This window comes from Callorhinus ursinus, unplaced genomic scaffold, assembly GCF_003265705.2.
Source record: "Callorhinus ursinus isolate GAN/ISIS: 27379988/994484 unplaced genomic scaffold, GSC_fseal_2.0 scaffold22, whole genome shotgun sequence".
Lineage (NCBI taxonomy): Eukaryota > Metazoa > Chordata > Mammalia > Carnivora > Otariidae > Callorhinus > Callorhinus ursinus.
The window spans coordinates 5,371,736-5,392,967 of record NW_027397084.1 but is presented as its reverse complement, the minus strand read 5'-3'; the positions used below and the strand labels follow the sequence as shown (position 1 = coordinate 5,392,967).

The 21,232-nt window shown below is 41.6% G+C and overlaps 1 protein-coding gene across 2 annotated transcripts in view; it reads right to left on the bottom strand.

The window, feature by feature from the left end:
• Nucleotides 1–203: 203 nt before the first annotated feature.
• MEP1A (meprin A subunit alpha) overlaps nt 204–21,232 on the bottom strand; it is a 41,852-nt gene continuing 20,823 nt past the window's right edge. Inside the window, exons 7-14 of one of the 2 annotated variants that reach the window (XM_025890392.2) lie at nt 19,485–19,660; nt 14,933–15,154; nt 14,049–14,198; nt 10,717–10,932; nt 5,870–6,343; nt 4,985–5,158; nt 4,171–4,471; nt 204–836 (exon numbers count right to left, since the gene is read on the bottom strand). In XM_025890392.2, coding sequence (XP_025746177.1) covers nt 668–836; nt 4,171–4,471; nt 4,985–5,158; nt 5,870–6,343; nt 10,717–10,932; nt 14,049–14,198; nt 14,933–15,154; nt 19,485–19,660 — 1,882 coding nt within the window. In that variant the 3' untranslated portion in view covers nt 204–667. The remainder of the gene's footprint in view (nt 837–4,170; nt 4,472–4,984; nt 5,159–5,869; nt 6,344–10,716; nt 10,933–14,048; nt 14,199–14,932; nt 15,155–19,484; nt 19,661–21,232) is intronic. The other variant, XM_073905246.1, reaches the window with a different exon arrangement.

The following is a 21,232-nucleotide window of genomic DNA, read 5'->3' as shown; positions in this document are numbered from 1 at the left end:
ACACATAAAGCTGGACACACAGAAGGTACTGACTAAACATTTATTGAATTTATAAAGATCTATTTTTAGAATCAGAGGAGAAGGGAAGCAAATGCCGCCAAGTCCTGCTGTAGGAAGGAATCTTTCCTCTAACACATAAGCTCTTAAAGAGTACTATTGTGTCTGATGAAAAGTAAGTATTTGATTTTAATATAAACGACATGTAGGTTTCATCACATATATTTTATTTTCAGTAGAAATGAGAGTTTCTATAACTTAGTTCTTCATTCATTATCAGTTCATTCATTCGCATTTATTGAGTTCCCACATGGGCCAGCCAGGCATGCTTCCAGGTGTTAGACCGAACATGGGAAACACGGGCTGGCCCACGAGGAGCTTACAGTCGATGGGAAAGTCAGTCAATTAAACAAGGGATTGAGACTGAAGTGTGATGAGTACTGTCACAGGACACACGAGTTACACTCAGAGCAGGGTAACAGAACCATGTGGGGGCGGGGGGAGGGGAGGGAGGGGGACAGAAAAAACCAGAATGGTCACACGGGATGCTGGAGGCCATGGTCCTTGGACACCTGTTCAAAGCAAGGCTGATAAAAACCACCCCCAATCTGCGCTGAGGTCCAGAAAGGAAGGTCTGAGTAGAGAAGGTGCTTCTGTGATCTGGCTGATGTCAGCAGGCAGGCGACTGCCTTGGCTTTTGAGAAAGGATGGAGATGATGCTGAAGGTCAAGAAGATCACGCCGGCCGTGCCTCCGATCAGCAGGCCCAGGATGCTGCCGTGTACCTGCATGGCCTGACAACGCTCCCCCGTGTAGAAGAAAGCATGACTGGAGACACACCTGGGGGGCAGGACAGAGGAGGGGTATGGGAGTCACCCGAGCCTCCAGTGCTTTGTAGCTACCAGCACCATAGCCACAGGGGCAGGGGGCCCCGACTGAGGGGCCCACATGCCTGGCCCCATTCCAAGGGCTTTATAAATGAGTCAGTTCAATCTCCTAACAGCCCCAGGAGTGGGTGGTTATTACCATTCTCATATCCTCATTTTGCAATCCTTTATTTATATCCAGAGAGGTTAAATCACGGGCTCAAGGTCACACGGTTAGTCAGTGTTTCACACTTGAAGTCTAATCCCTGGAGGCCCGTCTCCAGACCAGGTGCCCTTGGCCCCATCCCACACGAGGCTCAGGAAGGAAGGTTTGGGGCATTTAAAGAATGTGTGGCCCACGCAGGTTCAGACTGTAAGTTATGAGGGAAATTCTCCAGATAGAGTCTGACCCCAAGCATTAGCTGGAGCTCGAGAACTTCCAGACGGTATCCATTACAAAGTTGCTGTAAGGTGAGGATCCTGCCAGCTATCTCCCAGGCCGCCCCCAAATCTGCGAGATCATGAGCACACTGCCTACTGCCGTGTTTGGGACACAGTCACACAGGGGCTGCCACACCTCGGGTTTGCTTGTTTGTGTTTTAATGTCATCTGGTGGGGAGATCACCTAATCTCAGACCCAAGGCATGGAGGGTGATGTTTCCTCGCTTCTAGGGTAGCAATTCCAGGCTTCATTTCAAACAACATTCTCATTGAAAAGTCTAACCACAAAGCCGAATGTCACAGTCAGAAGTCACGGACTCTTTTTACTCATTCTGGAACTATTTTACCTTCCTCATCACTAGCCTAGACATTGGTTTCTTAAAAATCAGTGTGTAATAGGGGCACTTGGGCAGCTCAGTCGGTTGAGCGTCTGCCTTCGGTCCTGGGATTGAGTCCTGCATCAGGCTCCCTGCTCAGCAGGGAGTCTGCTTCTCCCTCTCCCTCTGGTTTTCCCCCTGCTTGTGCATGTGCTTTCTCTCTCTCTCTCTCTCTTTCTCTTTTTCTGTCAAATAAATAAATAAAATCTTTAGAAAAAATCAGTGCATAATAGCAAATTTGTTCAATTTTTCCCTGGCCTAGTCCCCTCCAAATACAGTTTAATGATATTCTCAAGTATTCCCTTAGAGAAGCTTATCCCACAAGCTGCAGGTTTGTGGAAGAGGGATGCTTTGGTTGAGCAGAGGGTGATACACAAGTGGGAATCACTGGTCTTCCTTACTCTGAGGGTGAGGCTAGTTGGGGCACATATGGAAATCTGGCATCCAAGGCCCCATCAGCTGAGAGGTGCAGACCAATGGCTGTGGAGCCCTCAAGAAACAAGGAGGCCATTCTCAGATGAAAGGAACCAGCACTCTTTGGAAAAGTGCTTTATTCCAGGGCTGGGATGGGGAAAGTAAAAGATAAGCCGGGAATATCCTGTGGTGCCAGAAAGTAAGACTGTGTTCACCCACAGTGAGTGGGTGCTGAAAGGGTACAGGAGCCAATCTGGGAGAGCTCCCAAAGGCCAAGGCCGGGACGCCATGAGCTACAAGTGCGAGACTGACATTATGCAACTATGGCCCAGAGAAGAAAGTAAACGTTTATGTGCCCTTCATGATATAAATAAAGACATGCATGAATCCATGAATTGGGAGGAGTGGACCATTACTCTTTACATGAGAATTTCACTTACTGAACACGGAAGGAGTGGGGGAGATGGAAAATCACCACTGGAATATTTCAGGGTGACTGTGGCAACAGGTCCACCAATGGATGATGACGTTAGTGGGTGAGGATTTGAGAAAAAGCAGGATGCCTGCATGGTCTCTGAATGTCTCTCCCAAGACATGTATTAGCTGCAGAGTGAGGAATGGACACCCCGTGGCCCGGTGATCAAGGTTACTATCACCAGTCTTAACTCCTCGGACATCACGTGTCCCTTGAATGACCCACCAAGAGAGGCATACCTCATCTTTGCTCTTCTTGCCAAAAATGTACGATCTCAGTATAACCATGAGAAAACATGAGACACACCCAAATGGAGGAACAATTTACAAAATAACTGAGCAGGACTCTTCAAAAGTGTCAACGTAGTGAAAGAGGGGGGAAGACTGAGGGGTTGTCCCAGCGTGAAGGAGGCTAAGGAGACGTGAAAACTGAGTATAAGGAAGGGCCCTGAATTAGATCCTGGAACAAAAAAAGGACATTGGTGAAAAGACTGGGGAGATCTAAATGAGGTCTGTAGTTTAGCGAATGCTATTGTTAATTGCATTTAGTTGCATTAATGTTCATTTCTTGGCTTCGCTAATTGTGCTATGGTTGTGTAAGATGTTAACATTCGGGAATGAGAAGCTCTGCAGTATTCTTGCAAATGTACCTGTAAATCTAAAATCATTTCAACATAAAAGCTTAAAAAAGAAGAAAAAAAGTGGAGATCGAAAAGGACTCAGAAGAAATGTAGGTCTTTTGAGCCAAGCAGGCTAGTCGCTACCTCTGCCATTATTCTGCCAAATGAAACTGATGCTTCTGTCATCATGTATAGCCTTTTATGAAATATTTTATGCAAACAACAAACATTATAAAAAGAAATATTAAATCTAGCAAACTGCGCAGACAGGCAGACATGGATGCAAGTCTCAGCTCCGGTATTTGCCGTCGGGGAAACGTTAGACAAATTATTTAGCCTCTCTAAGCTTCAACTTCCTTATGCACCAAATGGGAAGAGGGAGGGTCCTTATGTCACAGGGTGGCTGTCAGGAATAATTTAGATCATGCATGTATACTGCTCAGGAGAGCACATGATACATAGTAAGCAGTCAAAAACTATCAGATATTCTTATTACTATTATTGAAAACATAACTATAATCATAGTACAACAGAACAAATAGATGATAGAAATAAAAATTAATAATTAAAAATACCATTGGCAGTCAGTAAAGATTTAAGCTTGGTCCCCAGTCCCACTGAGGCAGGTCATGCAGTTCCTGGGCTAACAGCTCTGCAACATTTGTGAGCGCTGCAGTGGAGTTCAAAATCCCAACAACGTTCAAGATGTTGTTGACCACATCCCAGAGGTGGGCAAGGGATGAAAGTCAAGAGTTGGGAGATTTGGGGCCCCACTGCCCTAGCAGGACCCCAGCTATGTCTTGACAGCATAAGCCAGCTGATTCAGAGCAAAGCTTTGTGGAATCAAGGACAGCTGTGTCCAGGTGACCCTCTGAAGTAGTCATCACCCTAACCTGAGAGCGGTGTCTTTTACCAGGTTAAGCAAATGTTTAGCTCACCCCTGCTGACCTGCCCCTTGCCTCCCCCCAGCCACAGAACCTACCTGCAGCTTGCCATCCCCTTCACGTTCACACAGATGCCTTCATTTTGGCAAGGATTCGGGTCACATGGATCTCTGAAGTACTGTGGCCAGTTGTGGTCTTCCAGAGGGCCTGTGTTCTCCACTGACCGCTTCTGTCGGCTGGGCTGCCCCTGGTCCAGGCTGCTGGGGAGCACTTTCTCTAACAAGACCTTTCCTGAACCTTCTTCTGAGGCCTGCTGCTCCTGGTCCTGGAGAACAAGGCCTTGGGGAATCAGCCTTGTGTCTTGAGTGGGAACTTCAGTGTGGTTAAGGTAGGTGATATCTTGAGGAAATAGACAAAGGGCAGGGAGAAGATCTGCAGTTAACATCTGACTACAATTAACTTCCACTTCTGGAGAAAGTTCCCTGGTGGACTCCACGTTTAGTGACATGGGAAGGTGGTTTGAATACAGCTGCTTCTCATGCTAGCTATTTTTATTTTCAAAGTAATCCAATCACATTTTTATTTATTATAACTTGAAAAAAGAAGCACAAAGCTAGCATGGATAGACTGATCAAAACTAAACTGAAGTTAGCAAACAGTCATGTCTGATAAATTATCAAAAAAGATGACACCAAAGTTTTAGTTTCTCCCAAGACCCAGTTAAAATAAAGATGTGAGTCCTTGAGCAATAGCTCTCCTAGAGCATATCTTTTTTTTTTTTTTTTTTTTAAGCCTGGTCCTCAAAAAAAAAAAAAAAAATCCCATCCTCCATGAGATGCTCAAAAATCAATGCAAAATCAGTAGAAGCCCCAGAGCATAGGATTAGTTATTCAGGAAGATCTACAAACATACCTTCAAAGTCCACAAAAAGTATAAGGTCGTCATTTTTAAGGAAACTCTTCCTTCTTAGCATCTGGTGGGAGATGACACTACTCCAGCCCCAGTCAAGGCTTCTAAAACAATCACAGTCCTTATCATAGGATCCCACGATGGATGGCCTGTCCCAGATGACGGAGTCATTTATTGCTGCAAAGTTAGAGGTAACATAACATCACATTACCTCTCTATACTTCACTCTCCAAACGGTCTTTAATGAGTATATAGAGCTTTGTTAGAAAAAAAATATGTTGGAAAAAATCAGATTATTTATGCTTTCTAGGAGAATTAAAACTCAGAATTGGGAAGGGGGAGGGGCAGGAACCAGGGCTCTGAATGATCAAATTGTCCATTACTGAGTCACTTCCTCAGTGAAGATGAAGGGACAGTGAGAACCTCTTCCTTTTAAGACTTAAGGCTTTTCATGTGAAAAATAAAAAAGTTTGCCCATTTCTTTTTGATACGAGTTTATTTCATTAACATACTGACAGCCACTGATATTTTAGGAGTCAGCGAGTTAGTTCTGCACAGAGGCTAGCAAATTCTGAGTATTTGATAAATGTATCTGTCTTCTCATTTAGACTGTGTTCAATGAGGCAGGAACTGCCTGGCTGGCTTATATTCTAGGTACCTGACACTGAGTTTGGCACAGTGAAAGCCCTTAATAAATGCTGGATAAGTGAATTTGGAAAAGAGAAGGGAGAAAAGATGACAATGAAAATGTGACTTAATATTCCAACATGACCATGTTCCTGATTTACCCAAGGAGGAAATGTGAGAGGAAAATTAATCTTCCCTATACAGATGGGAATCACATCCACTGGCCCTTTCGGGGTGAGCAGCAGATTTTAGAGCACCTACCTGAAGATGTCTGGGACTTGGAGGTAGTGAACACCATGCTTGAGGACATTCTATTCCTGGCATCAGGTTCCTGGTCAAGGATGGTCATTACCACCTGTCTGTTTTCCACTGGCCACTCCAGGATAGCATCATTCTCCCCACTGCACAGGTGAAAAGCAAGTCCCAAGTAGCCAGAGCTACTGGAGTTGAATCTGCCATTAGGGTATAAGGTCAACCCAAAACCATATCCCTCTGAGTTGTAGAATCGAGGGCTCAGGAGCCTCTTCCCTGGAACTGTGTTCTGAAGGACCTGGGAGAAATTCCGTATGGTCCAAACCCCTGTGGGGCATGGGTTTTCCGTCAGAGTGATATCATCCAGGTAAATTCCCCCATTTGAGTTCTGGGGGTCACCTTTTGTGCCCTGGAACATGTAGCGAAATTTCTTTTCTTCTCTGAGTGTCACATGGGCAATTTTCCAATTTTGGTCCAGATCTCCTGAGGACAGAGAAGAAGGTTGGTGACAACTGTGGCCAACATTTATTAAGCATGACCTATGAGCCTGGTAGCACGCCAAGTGCTTTAAAGATTTTATTTATTTATTTATTTATTTATTTATTTATTTATTTATTTATTTAAGAGAGAAAGAGAGAGAGAGTGGGGGAAGAAGCAGAGGGAGAAGGACAAGCACCCTCTGTGTTGAGTAAGACCTTGAGATCATGCCCTGGGCTGAAATCAAGAGTTGGACGCTTAACTGACTGAACCACCCAGGTGCCTTGCATGCCAACAGCTGTATATGAATTATCTAATTTAACCCTCACAATATGCCTATGAGATAGGTACTGATTTAAACTGGTTAAGGAACTTTTCCAAATCACATACCTACTGAGGGAAAATAGCTATAGAAAGATATACTATGATTTATTTTAATATCCATATTCAAATCTTAATCAGAATTTGTTTTCCGTTATTATTCAATTCCATAGGTTCTGTGTTTACCCCAGGTTTCATGGTATAAATGCACCCCATCCCCTAATGTTTGCACTGAATACCCAAGTAATAAGCTGAACCATAAAAATAGTCATTTTGTAAGCTCAAAGTCAAATAATGGCGATTTCATATGGTCCAACCTATGACTTGATGCCAGATATATGGTATGCTCTTGAGTGAATGTTCACATACAAGACTAGTTGGATCTCCCCTACGCAATACTGACTCACACACTAACATCCAATATTTTCTCTTCATATTATCTGAAGTCCCAACAAGTAGGGAATCCATCCTTTTAAAACAAAACAAAACAAAACAAATAATACAAAAAGGGTTACCACTACCCAGATATTCACATTCTAGTGAAAATTAGGTCTACTTATTTTTTTTCCCCAGACCCAGCTGGAAGTGAGAATTTTGACTAAAGAGCTGAGATAAGAGGTTGAGAAGGCTGTTCTCAAACATGGGGTACAGTGCTTCACAGCATAAGAAACCAAAAAGGAGCTTGAGGGTCTAGAGAAGGAAACCTCCAGGCCAGAGCAACTCATAATTCCCTAGAGATCTGCCCCTACTTTGATATTCTGACAGGGTGTATTTTAGCACTGGGCTCAGAAAGGAAAAGAAAAATGCTACATTCAAGGTGGGGATCCTGTTGGCTAAAATGAATTCAAACAGATGAGTGTTACTGAAGTTTAGTCTGAAATGCAATTGGCCAGAGGGCTTCAGAAGTATTTTTCCTCTTTCTGTGTGTTATAACCAGAAATCTACATACAGAGTTCCACTCCAGAAAACAGAACATTGTTAGACCTGTCCCTCGAAGTTAGAGAGACTGACTGAGAACAAAGGGAGATCAAGGCACTCTTCAGTCATGGGAGAGCAGAGCACAGGCCATGTGGTTAGGTTACCTACACACAGGGGAGAAGGGTGGGGAGGGCACATCAACCACATCTATAACCTACGAACTGATGTAAGTACCATCTCCTGGGGACGGGACTGCAGTCACGTGGAGGACACATGGATCTGAGATGTAATGGGTGTCAGGATGTCTGGAATAGGGACAGACACACAAGATTTTTACTAATTTACTCAACAGGGTTAAACCATCTTCATATGGATTGTCACCTTGAGATTGAAATGTGGGAACATGGTACTGGAAGGAAGACCCGCAGGTCCATTACCATGTAGGCAGAGACTCATCTGTAAAGTCTTTAAGAATGCTTCCTTTCCATGCTTCCACAGAGCTTCTGAATAAATAATAGCACTAAGATTGTTTGAGACATAAATTTCATCCTTGTTCATTCAGATTCGTCATCTATAAGGGGATCCTAGCTTCAGTAAAAGCAGAATGTGTGTGTATATACACATAACTGTATGCAAGAATTTTGCATTTAAGATTGCACATAAACATTTTGTGTATCTATATATCTATATTATATATCTATATGTATAAATATATATATATATATATGGAGAGAGGAAGACATATTTTGTATGTAAGTATTTTGGTTAAAAAATACATTTTGCCAAAGTGAAGAGCTATTCAAAACAAGCCATAAATGACTCTTAATGATAGAAAAAAACTGAGGGTTGATGGAGGGAGGTGGGGGGGAGGGGCTAGATGGGCGGCACTTGTGATGAGCCCTTGGGTGTTGTATGTAAGAGATGAATCACTGAATTCTATTCCAGAAACCAATACTGCACTGCATGGTAACTAACAAAATTTAAATTAAAATAAATAAATAAAATAAAAACCTAGAAAAAATATAAATAAATAAAATTTCCATATATTTAAAATAAAAAAGCGGTTATAACTATCTTAAGTTGAATACCACACAAACATTAAATGATATTCAACTAATATTTTAGAAAATCTTCATTGACAAGGCAATATCAGAATGAGCTACTTTAAAAATCCACTCATAGGATGTTTCTACAAAACTCTGAACAGAGACACACTTTGAACTCAGTGGAACTCAAAGCATAGCAGTGGAAGGAAATAAGTTAAGCATGAGAAGGTTGTTTGGTTGACTCTCTCCTTATGAGGATGACATTTTCAGATTTATACAGAAGTGAGCCATAATAGATCCCATCAATACTATTGAGACTCTAATTCATTTTCTCATTAAATATGTACAATCCTCTATGGTGAGCGCTGTGAATTGTGCAAGACTGTTGAATCACAGATCTGTACCTCTGAAACAAATAATGCAATATATGTTAAGAAAAAAAAAGAAGATGAAGATAGCAGGAGGGGAAGAATGAAGGGGAGTAAGTCGGAGGGGGAGACGAACCATGAGAGACAACGGACTCTGAAAAACAAACTGAGGGTTCTAGAGGGGAGGGGGGTGGGGGGATGGGTTAGCCTGGTGATGGGTATTAAAGAGGGCACATACTGCACGGAGCACTGGGTGTCATGCACAAGCAATGAATCATGGAACACTACATCAAAAGCTAATGATGTAATGTATGGTGATTAACATAACAATAAAAAAATAAAAAAATATGTACAATCCTTGGTAACATAGCAAATTCCCAACTCTTAGAGGGCACCTAGCTGTCATCCTGTTACAGAACCTGGACTGGATCGCCCAGTGGAAGAACCAGGCGGCACTTGGAGATCTTGGAGGATAGGAGATTTATTTAACACCGGCGGGCTCAGAGGAGAGTGGTCTCCAAAGGTCTGAGCCCTGAGCACAAACAAAGGGGGTAATTTATACACTCCTACTTCCACATACTTGGCACTTTTGGTGCGTGCGCGAAGCGGGGCAGGGAGAAGAACCCGGAAGAGCCCCAGGGCAAGGACTGGGACTCTCTCCCTGGCTCGGTCGGCCATCTTACGGCACAGATTTCCCTTATCAATCCCTCCATTTGATAAAGATGCTCTGTACCTTTCAGCCAGGAAAGGGAATCCCTCCAAACCATTATCTGTAGCATTCCTAGGTAGCCCATGGAGGCCTGGGTAGAGGTGATTCAGACCCCTGTTCTAAGGAGTGACCTCTAAGGAAGCCTTCATGCTTCAAGAGCAGCAGGTTCTCCTAGAAGTACTCAAATGATACTTCCTCTATCAAGACTCGTCTTAATTGAGAAATTCTTTGTTGAATGGAAAAAGAGGAATGTGTGTCTCTCCTTTTCTGGTTGTGAATGAACCAACACCACCACAAAAGAATGTAAAAACTTAGCTTTATAACCCTGATCTCGACCTACACCTAGATTACCCTCAAATCCAAGTACCTCCCTTGGTATTTTAAGGTTTTCATGCTGACCCTCTTATAGAAATACATAAAATAACCCTTAGGAATATGTAAATGATGATAATGAAGTTAATATATATACACGTCCTAATTACCTCCAACTTCACAAGTAGGCTTCATGTTAGTTCAGTGTATTAAATAATGGTACTATATTTTGGCTAATTGAATATAATAAAAAATAAATAAGTAAATAAATAAACGTATTCATTCAGTTTTTTGAAACAGGTGCAGAAACGCTTGTCAACTACCAAACCTCTAGCAGCACCAGCTCCCACTTCCCTTTTATTTCCAGCTCTACCCCCAAATCACCCATTTTCTCTGCCCCGGCTGTCTCCAGAGCTGTAGTGAAACTTCGATTTCTATGTTCTGATTGCCTCTTACACAGGTGTATTTCAGCTTCACCTAAATTCTCGATGTGGTTTCTGATTTCTGAGGGCTTAAAATATTCACGGAGGGGTTAAAATGTACCAGACGTTATGCTGGGCTCTTGGGGGGGGGGGTGGAGGAAAAGGGAGGAAGAAGAGGGAGAGGAGGAGGAAGGGAGCAAAGGAAAGGGAAAGGGAAGGAGAAGACGGAGCAAGATCCCAGACTTAAGCCAAAATCAGGCCCTGCACGAGTGTCTCTAGGTACCTTGGAAGGTCTGCACCTTGACCAGCTGGTCAACGTTGCCGGTGCCGTCATCCCTCTTGACCCAGATGACCAGTCGATCTGAAGGGCTTCCTGTCATTTTATAGAAAAACTGCAGGCACTGCTGCTTCCTCTTTGGGTAGAGAATCCGAGACTCCAGCAGGGCTGCCTCTTCTGCCATCCCCGAGCTGGTGCTGAAGTGCATTAAGTAGCCGGCACCTGTGGGGAGAGCAGCCCAATGACCCATCTCCACCGGTCCATACCCTGGGGTGCCCCATGCTCCCACAAAGTTACCCAGGCAACAAAAACCAGAACTCTTCCAGGGAAAATGAAAAGAAGGTGGTGTGTCTTCTTTCTCCATGGACAGACTCCTTGGCGAAAGCCCTAGCTCTCCACTGCCTTTGTCCCCAAGTTCGTGAAATGTATTCCTCTGGCTTAAGGAGACACGGGCTTCAAGCAAAGTTAGATGAAATTTAGTGTCCTTGAGATGAATACTATTCCTCATTGGCTTTCTTGTTTAGAGACGCATTCCAAGGAAAAGAGCTCATCTCCTGGTTGTAGAACAGACTATGGGATTCCAATGTTTAGGGACTGGAATTTAAATGTTCACAATGATAAGGGTTCAGTCTCACCTGTTCCTAGCCTGTAATTGGATGTATTATCAGTGGCAAAGAATCATCTTTACTGTGTCATAAGAAGGGGCATTCAAGGGGAGCCTGGGTGGCTCAGTTGTTAAGCGTCTGCCTTCGGCTCAGGTCATGATCCCAGCATCCTGGGATTGAGCCCCACATCGGGCTACCTGCTCAGCCAGAAGGAAGCCTGCTTCTTCCTCTCCCACTCCCCCTGCTTGTGTTCCCTCTCTTGCTGTCTCTCTCTCTGTCAAATAAATAAAATCTAAAAAGAAAGGAAGAAAGAAAGAAAGAAAGAAAGAAAGAAAGAAAGAAAGAAAGAAAGAAAGAAAGAAAGAACCACTGAAAAAGAGGGTGAAAAATGTCTGGGTTTGTAACCAAGCTGAGGTTTGCTCAACTCCTCTATCTCAGAACTCTTTCCCCCCAAATTAGCAGGCAGCTAAAGGAATATGTCATTTGGAAAATCGGCACATCACAATGAAGCACAAAGAACAATTCTCACATATAAAGAAGTCCTTTAAACTGTCCTCCAGAATTCAACTTCTTACCAAATTATCCACTCAAAATATCACACAAAGTAAAAATGAAGTGAGCATCTAGTGCAGTTCTAGGTACATTGGCAATATGGCTTTCTGCTTCATCCTGCCTCATATGTGGGGCACTGTACCTTCCATGATGGCAGCAAGCATAGTGTTTGAATAGGCTTTCTACAAAGCTTTAAAAATATCTAATGGCTTTAATATTATATCAGGAAAATGGTATTTTCTTGCATGTTATTCTCAGTACTTGAACTTACTAGCTTGAGCTCTCAGCATTGTGAATTACTGAGTGCTTGGGTTAAATAAAACAAAAGCTCACATGGCTATGGTCCTTGCTGAGGAATTCCACCCAGGTGTCCTCACGGGTAGGAAATGAAAGTATAGTAACCCAGGCTTGGGAGTCGGGAGACCTGAATCTTTGTGCTCTTTGAGTCTAAACATCTACCTCAACACCACTGGTGCTCTCTAGGAGAGGGAAAGCACCACCATTAAATGTCTCCTGTGGGAGGGAGACGAACCATGAGAGATGATGGACTCTGGAAAACAAACTGAGGGTTCTAGAGGGGAGGGGGTGGGGGGATGGGTTAGCCTGGTGATGGGTATTAAAGAGGGCACGTTCTGCGTGGAGCACTGGGTGTTATGCACAAACAATGAATCATGGAACACTACATCAAAAACTAATGATGTAATGTATGGTGATTAACATAACAATAAAAATTTAAAGGAAAAAAAAATGTCTCCTGTGGAAGAAGCATAATGGCTGCTCAAGTTAACCTGGGAAAAATTTTCTAGATATTTCTTCTGGGGTATGGTCCTTTCCTTTCCTATTAAGGTGCTAGAACGCTGTTCTAACATGTTTCCCTCCTAAGACAGTCATCTTCTGTTCAGCTGGAAATTGTATAGTAGCCTAGCAGCAAGCCCACAGGAGAGATTGGATGAGATACTATAATGGAAGTCTAGAGGGAACTTCAGACTTAGATCACCCTTTGGACACTTGAGATTATGTGTTTGATAATATGATGGGTGACAGAGACTTTCACCTTTTGCCAAGGCCAGAGGAAGAGCTGCAATTGTTTGTCACCTCTGACCCCAGTGGCCTGACACCTGGGTGACAAGCTGGGTCCCTTCTATGAAGGAAATCCAACCAATTCACACAGGCAGGGACTGAGGGACTTTGTAACAGTCTACTCTTTAAAAACTGATGATAATCTATAGGGTTGAGATTATTTCTGAGAGAAGCACAACATAAAAGGATGCTAAAATAGAAATAAAAAAGTAAATGGAACCTCTAGACAGAAAGGGAAAATGGGAAAGAAATGGAGAGGGAGGTTGCTGGTCTGCAGCTAGAGAATCTCCATGCTTAGCTCCTTCCATCCTCACTGGTAAGTATCAACATCTTGGACCAGTCAGAGAGGCTTACAAAAGTAAAGACTTAAAAAAGGACACCAACAAAAACAGCTATCTGTGGTTAGAATTAGCAAGTGGTGGAGCCAGATTTCAAATACAGGTCTGTCTGATTTTATAGCTTTTTCACTATGCAAACCACACTTAAGAACTATCTGAAGCCATGCCATTCAATATGGTGCTACCCAACATACATGACTACTAAGCACCTGCATGGTAGCCAGTCCAAACTGAGATGGGCTATAATGGTAAACTATACACCAGCTTTCAAATACCAAGTATAAAAAGTGTGCAGTAGTAGTAGTGATTAATAACTTTACTATTAATTACATGTCAAAATGCTAACATTTTGAATATATTGGGTTAAATAAAATGTATTGCTGAAAAGAATTTCTCTTGTTTCTTTTTTATGTGGCTCCTAGAAAATTTCACATTACGTATGTGGCTTGCCTTACGGTTCTATTGGAGGGCACCGCTCTAGAGACATTACCTTTATTTACAAACTCATGTCTCGTGTCTTATCAACTATATGTCTGTATTAGTTTTGTCATCACTTAAATGCATCTTTCTTTTGCATGCCCAGAACCTGCATACTTTTTACTGAGTTAATAATTAAGATATGGGAAGTGTTCTTTGTGCTTGTTTGGCTTTCCAGTGTTTGATAACTAACATTACAATTGAGGCAAAACCTGCAGGCTGCCATTCCCTAATTGAACCTGGTGAGGTGAACACTGAGGTGTGCTTACTTTCTGCCTTCACTCACCCGTGCATCGTCCCACCAACGTGTGATCCACTTGTCCAGACTGAGTGCTGTCCTCATGGACCCAGTCAGCATCATCCCTGGTACCCTGAATTATCCCACAGATGTTTGCCTTCTCAAAATCACAGTGGTCCAAAAGTGTGTGAGTTGTGGCTGCAAATGATATTTTTGTCCCCTGGTTAAAAATTTAAGTCATCTTATTTCATATACCTAATGTCTTACGCTAAAAAAGACCTCATTGTTTAGATAGAGCACATTTTCCTGACTTTTCTCTAATTCAAATCCTGCTGCCACCCATTACATCTTAGAACATCCAACATAGATGCAGCCCTACCCACCTCACAGAGTCAAATGATGAAAAGGTGCTACAAATGTCCACCAAGGACCCCTTTAGGTCGAGAAGGAGGTGTCTAGTAGATCTTTGTAGTTAGTAGGTCTTCTGTACATACATACTGAACAGAATTTAAAAATATGTCCCCGAAGACTAATAGGGTCATTTTAGAAAACATCCCGTCCCTGAGCACTAGATGACTCTGGAACAACTAACCTGGGTAAAGAACTTTGCAGGATAAAAGACACTTTTCCTATCCTGAGCTTTACATAAGGATGCACCCTTCAAAAGGAAGCTGAAGAAGTTGGACGATTACAGCTCCTTACATCATCGGTCCAATACTTTTACTTCGTAAAACACAACCACCTAATTAATTTTCATAACCATTCTGTAACAATTTTTGTTACTCTGGAGATAAACTAAGGTTCTGTGGTTTGTCTGGTTTCCTTAACTAGAACAGGACGGAATAGTGCAGGGAAATGTAGGGGAAACTGAAGGGCTGGGGAAAACCCTGTTGAGGTTTGTTTACCTACTTCTCAGACCCAGCAGTACTCACTGCAATTGTACATTCGGTTCAGCCTCTCCAAATCAGTGACACTGAAATCCAGACGCTGCCCAATGATCGTGTTAAACGCAGGGATCTTGGCCGTGATGGTAGGAGCACTGTCATTCTTGTTAAATGAGAAAGGCTCATAGTGCATCAAAGACTCATAGTCATAGGGCGTGTTGAGGTCTGTGATGTAAGTGTCATCATAGGTGTTGAAGTTGTGTTCGAAACCTATCAGAGAGAGAATCCACAGGTCCCATTCAGTTATACGGTTTCCTCCATCCTGTCCTTTCTGACTAGATACTTAAGCAGAGACCCAGAGACCAAGAGAAAAGAAAAGAAAAGAAAAAGAATGAATAGCTGATTTAAATATATATACATAGTTAACATGTTTTGTAATTAGCATGATGTACATAAAATTAACACATATTATTAATTAATAGTAACAAATTATATTATGATATTAATTATATAACAGTATATACACTTCTAAAAATTAAAAATACATTTAAAAATAAATATAAAAAGACATGCTATAATTAATAAATTTTACCTACAAATTATTAAATATATGTATATGTTTAAATCAAAGATTTGTTTTACAAATAAATGAATAAATAAATAAATGTGTGTGTATGTATATGTATAAGCTTTTAAGGAAAACAAGATAAAATATCAAAGTGGAGGTAGGTATTCCAAATGGCAGGAAAAGGAATTTTTGAATTCAGGAAAACATTCAGGATTGATACATCTTGCTAATAGGCAAGTACCTCATCCACCAAAAGCTGTACCTGTCCAGGTCTTCCATGGGTTAGAAAAAGGAAATCCAAGGGGCAGAGGGAAAGGTAAACAGCTGCCAGGAAAGGGGTAACTTGTCAATCAAGACTCACACCTCTTTTCAGCAATAGCCTCATGGAGAGAAAAATAGAATAGGAAGAAGAAAATCGACTTTCCTTTCAAAATAGAAAAAGAAAATATTTTGATGAGATTAGCACAAGATAATATGTGCTGCAATGCGGAATGCTGAAATGAGAAACCAAACATGTTTTTTTAATCCACTAGCCATCAGGAATTTACTGTTTCAGTTGCGATAATGAGAAGTTCACAGATTTTTAATTTCCTTCTTAGGGAGTGACAGGAAAACTGGATGAGAATGCCCATGACTCCCCGATCGTGACTTCCCATCTTCATGTTCTTCTCCTTTTCTAGCTTCCCATCCACTTGTTTTTAACAATTAGAGAGAAGAACATGTAACCACCTTGTGAAGACATCAACGCAGGTGCATTTAGGATTGAAGATGAGCCACACTACGTGGGCCAGTAGGTGTTGGAGGGAGTCTCTAAATGCTTTTGGAAAAGCCAAAGAATCCTGTTGATCAAAACTTTGTTTTAACTGTAAAATGAGAATACCAATGCTTCATCTTCCCAAATCACGGGATTTCATGGAGACTGAACTTGAAAGGGATCAAAGCATTTTCAAAGGTGGCACAGGACTGTTTAAATAAATGACCCAAACAGGGAAGGTAAAAGTAACTCCTTCCAGAGCATTTGGTCCTAGGTTGTCCTATCCTAAGGATAGTACAATAAAGCACATCTGGCCAGTGTGAAGACTAGGGCTTGGCCTGGGCTCTCCTGGTGACTCCTGATGATATCTTAAGAACAGCACATTCAAATTCACTGGATAGGTTTTCCCTAACTTTCACTAAAATCATCAGGTTAGAATAGATCATTTTATTCTTTATTATTCAGGGATTTTTATCAGAAGGCTTTACCAAATACATGTTTTGAATAATTTTTAAAAATTTTATGCAATGCATTTTTGCTGCACTTACTGTCTACATACTGGGGGCTGTGCTCATTGGTGGTGGCCCCTGGCAGAGAATAGGACAGTCAAGGTCCTGCATTCAGGGAACTCGAAGCTGAGAGCCTTGAAGAGGAAGTGATATTCTAAACCAGAGGCCAAATCTTTTGTGTAAAGGGCCAGATAGAAAATATTTTTGATTTTGCAAGTCATGTGGTCTCTCACAATACTCAACTCTGTCACTGTAACACAAAAGCAGCCATAGAAAATATGCAAATAAATGGGCATGGCCCTGTTCCCATGAAACTTTATTTACAAATGCAAGTGAATATGGCCCACAGGCTGTAGTTTGCAAACTCCTGCTAGACCCAGAAATTGAGGTCTTTCCTTGGTTAAAGAGAACAGATCCAGAAAACAGAATTCTGCCTTAAGAGATGGGGATATATTTGGGGAGAGAACTATATTGCCAGTGCTGTATCTTCTTAGGTTGCAGGGTAAGCTTGTCATCAATTGAACACAAGGTGCAATAAATGTTATAAGTTACCCTGAGCAATAATACTGCCTTTGCTTACCATCTTATTGATTTGACATCTCATTTGAGAACAGTTCTCCAGTGATAGTGGGCAATTTAGATATATGGAATTATACCTGATGAAAATATAGGTAGGAGATAAGCAACATATGTTGAGTAACTCATGCTCAACCAAGAACTGAGCAAGTCTGAAAATTACCTGGGCAAAAGCGTTGGCTCCCTCTGAGAAAGGGAACCTCATTTGGCTGAAACTCATTTTAAAAGCACTAATCATTGTGTTCTTCAAGACTTAAACATGTGAATGTTCTCTATATCCTTATTTAATGCTCAGCAGAACCAAGTTTATGTACAGGAAGGTAAGAAATCCAAGTCTCTAGGCAAATACAGACAAAGTCTAATAGTGCCCTGAGTCTTGCAAACAGAGATTAGATCCTTTGACCAATGACCCCATTCTCCTTCCCCTCCTACACAGACCCAATTACATCCAGGAGACAAATACATTAAATTTGATCCGCTATTTTATGTCTGGGTGAATACTCGCTAATACTTTTCTAGATTGGACTGGGAGGCAAAGAAGAATATTACTTGGCGTCTAGCTCAGTGGTTGGGTGGTAGGATAGGTGGAAGTGTGTGTGTGAGGGGGGTTCAATCCTGGTTGTGTTAGGTTTTTACAAACCACATAGTTTTCCTCCTTCCCCCACCACTTCATATTCATAGACATATCAGAATATGAGGTAGTGGGAGGGACCCAGATCGAGAAACCCCTTAGATGATTTTGATATGATTAGCCATCCCTAACTCTACCTCATGTGAGAACCATTGATCCACCACACTTCAAAATGAGCTTGTTCTGGCAGAAGTCTTTTGGGGATTTGTATTTAATTTTAACATATGACAAGATCTTATAATTCCCTAAAAGTAAAATTATTATAGATGCACTGCTATATATGAACCCATATATGAAACCGGAATCTAAATAAAGCAGATAATTCCAAGGCAATTATTTGCTTCGTGAAAGCCATATATGGTAATAGTTAAGGCATTTTAATACATTAAGGTTTTATTAATCTATTGCTGTCAAAAATAATGTTTTTCTACTTCCTGATCTAATTCCTAATTAAAAACTAGGTGTTTTCAGAAATATAGTATTGACTTTTTAACTGTTCAATATAAGTGTTTTACTCTCCCCCCCAAATAATTAAATAAAATCTTAAAAAAGGGGGGGGGATGGGAGTGCCTAGGTGGCTCAGTTGGTTAAATGTCTCCCTTCAGCTCAGGTCATAATCTCAGGGTCCCGGGATCAGCCGCAAGGCACTGGGCTCCTTACTCAGAAGTGGGGAGCCTGCTTCTCCCTCTGCCGCTCCCCCTGCTCTTGCTCTCTCTCTAATAAATAAATAAAATCTTTCAAAAAGAAGTGTTTTAGTATACTCAAAAGCACTCTACTTAGTTGTCTCAAGCAACTAGGAAAGGTGGTGTCCAAGGAAGTCTAAAGAAACTAAAGAACATAGAAATTGTTAGAATAACATACCTGCGTAACAATAAGTGAAATAAGACTGTGTTATCCTTCTGCATACATTTGCTTGAGGCAGAAGGAGAGAGGTACTTAGAAACGAAGAAGGAGGAAGACAGTGGGAAGAAAGGCCAGTCAGTAAATTTTTATTACCTAGAACTCAGACTATCAGCCAGAATTAACACAACTGGAGCAACAATTTCAGATGAAATAATTCATTTTTGTTGTTGTTTTATTTTGTTTTTAAACACCTATCATTGATTTGGTAAAGCACCAAAAAGGTTGTTGAGTATATATTAGGGTCATCATATGTTCAACTAAACTTCAAGCAGACTCCTAGACCTACATGTGATCTCACAACCAGAAAAATGACTATGACATCCTCAGAGGATGTCAGTTGACTGTGGCAGGAAAATAGATAGCATTTTAGATAGATTTTCAACAAGAATACTGAAACAAAGCAAAAGCTTCTGATTAACTTTCAGTTAACATTGAGTTAGCCAACATATTCTGTTCCCTAAGCCCCTTTTCTGGGGTCAGTTATGATCAGATGAGCACAGCCCACAGCAAAGGCCAACAAATCATACCCATTTCCTATTCTGTGTTCCCAGCTGAAGCTTCTGTCCACACACAGATGTGGCCCGGACATCCCAGGTTGGTCCCAGCAAGTGATAAAGATTGCAGCAAATCCTCCCCAAGTACCTTGGGTTTCTACACACCTGGAAGAATTTCATCCCACCAGATGTTCACATAGTCATCTCGGTCAGTTCTTGACTGCTCATGGTAAAATCCCAAAGCATGGAGGATCTCATGTTCAATGATGGCCTTATAGTCACATCCCAGGCCAATAGAAAGGTTCTGTCCCACGTGTTGATCGCCAACCTGAGACCAGCACCTTTAAAGAAGAGAAGAAGGAAATTTTCTCCTGAAGAACTCTCAAGTGGCTGTAATTCACAGGGTTCCAGAACACAAATTTGAAAGAAGTTAGGTTTGATTAAAAAAAGAAATTATCAATAGCATTCTCATAAGCTAATAGTTCAAAATAGGAGACTGGTTAAATGAGCAACATTTCCTGGAGGGAATAACAAGCAGGCTTTAAAACTGGTGGTCCATTATTGAAGTAATAATACACTCAGAGGTAAATCAATCCTAAGAATGCACCAAGTAGAAAGACATAAAAATTAGCACTCTTTCTCATCTTCACAAACCCAAAGGGCATTCCACAGAATAACACTATTGCTTTTGTACCACAATATTAAGTTGTCTCTGGGTGGTGGCTATGGTTGATTTAAATTTTCTCCTTTATACGGAAACGAATTTCCACAATTCCTATAATGAGCAGGTGTCAGTTTTATAATCGTGAAAAAGAACCTTATTAAAGAAGCAAGTCCATTTCTTTGTCTGTCAGCCGATGCGCAGCATTACGAAAGCACGGAGCTGGCTGCCTACCATTTCTGAAGCGCTCCAGGTGAGAAGGACCCATAACTTCCCACAGAAAACAGTGGACTCAGGAACTGCTGGCCGATTATCCAAATTCCTCATGGTGCAGCCTCTTGCCCCCTTTATTTCCCAACTCTTTTTTGTCTTTCTTCATAAATCCAGCCTTCCACCTCTAGTAAGCAAATCCAGAGCTTTCCACGAATTGTTTCCTTATCTGCTTTAAGGTGGGGAAGAGAATCTATACTCTAACCAGTGCTCAGCAGAATCAGAGATTTGCTCATACTTTTAAATGTGACTGATGGATTCCAAGTTCTTTGGTGATAATCACATTGTCTTACCTGCCATTCCCCCCCCCCATAGATTGCTAATATCATAGGCCTTCAAATGCTCATGGATTTGATTTACAGTCAAAGGCCCATCTTAATTATCTTCTAATAATATTTTAAGGCATAATTTACATACCATGAAATTCACCACTTTTAAGACTACAATCAATGATCTTTTGTAACTTCACTGAGCTATGCAAACATCACCATGATCAATTTGCCTCTCTGACAGTGGCATTTCATTACCAAATTGGTTGACTGTGAAATATCCAAAATCCAGAGGAGCACTTACTATTTCTCTTTTTTTTTTTTAATCCCTACTCCAATGGAAACGTGTAAGTTGCAAAAATGCCACAACTCTGCAGCTCTGAATCTTTTCCCTTGTCTTTCTAAAAGAGCCCAGTTAATGTCCTGCTTCAGCGGGACCAGAGCCCTGAAGGGTTTGGGGCACTTTACTGCAGTTTATTTCTCCAGACCATCTTCTTTCCTCCCCTTTCTCTTCCCCTTACTTAAATGTAAGAGAGACACCTCCTGGCCAAAGGCAGTAAGAATCTGCCAGACTCAGGTTTTACAGCCAATGGCCCTCAAAGCTGACCTACCCCTTCATCAAGTACTTGGGGATTGATGAGCAACTCTATGCCAGCAAATTAGATAACCTGGAAGAAATGGGTGCATTCCTAGAGATGTATCAACTACCAAAA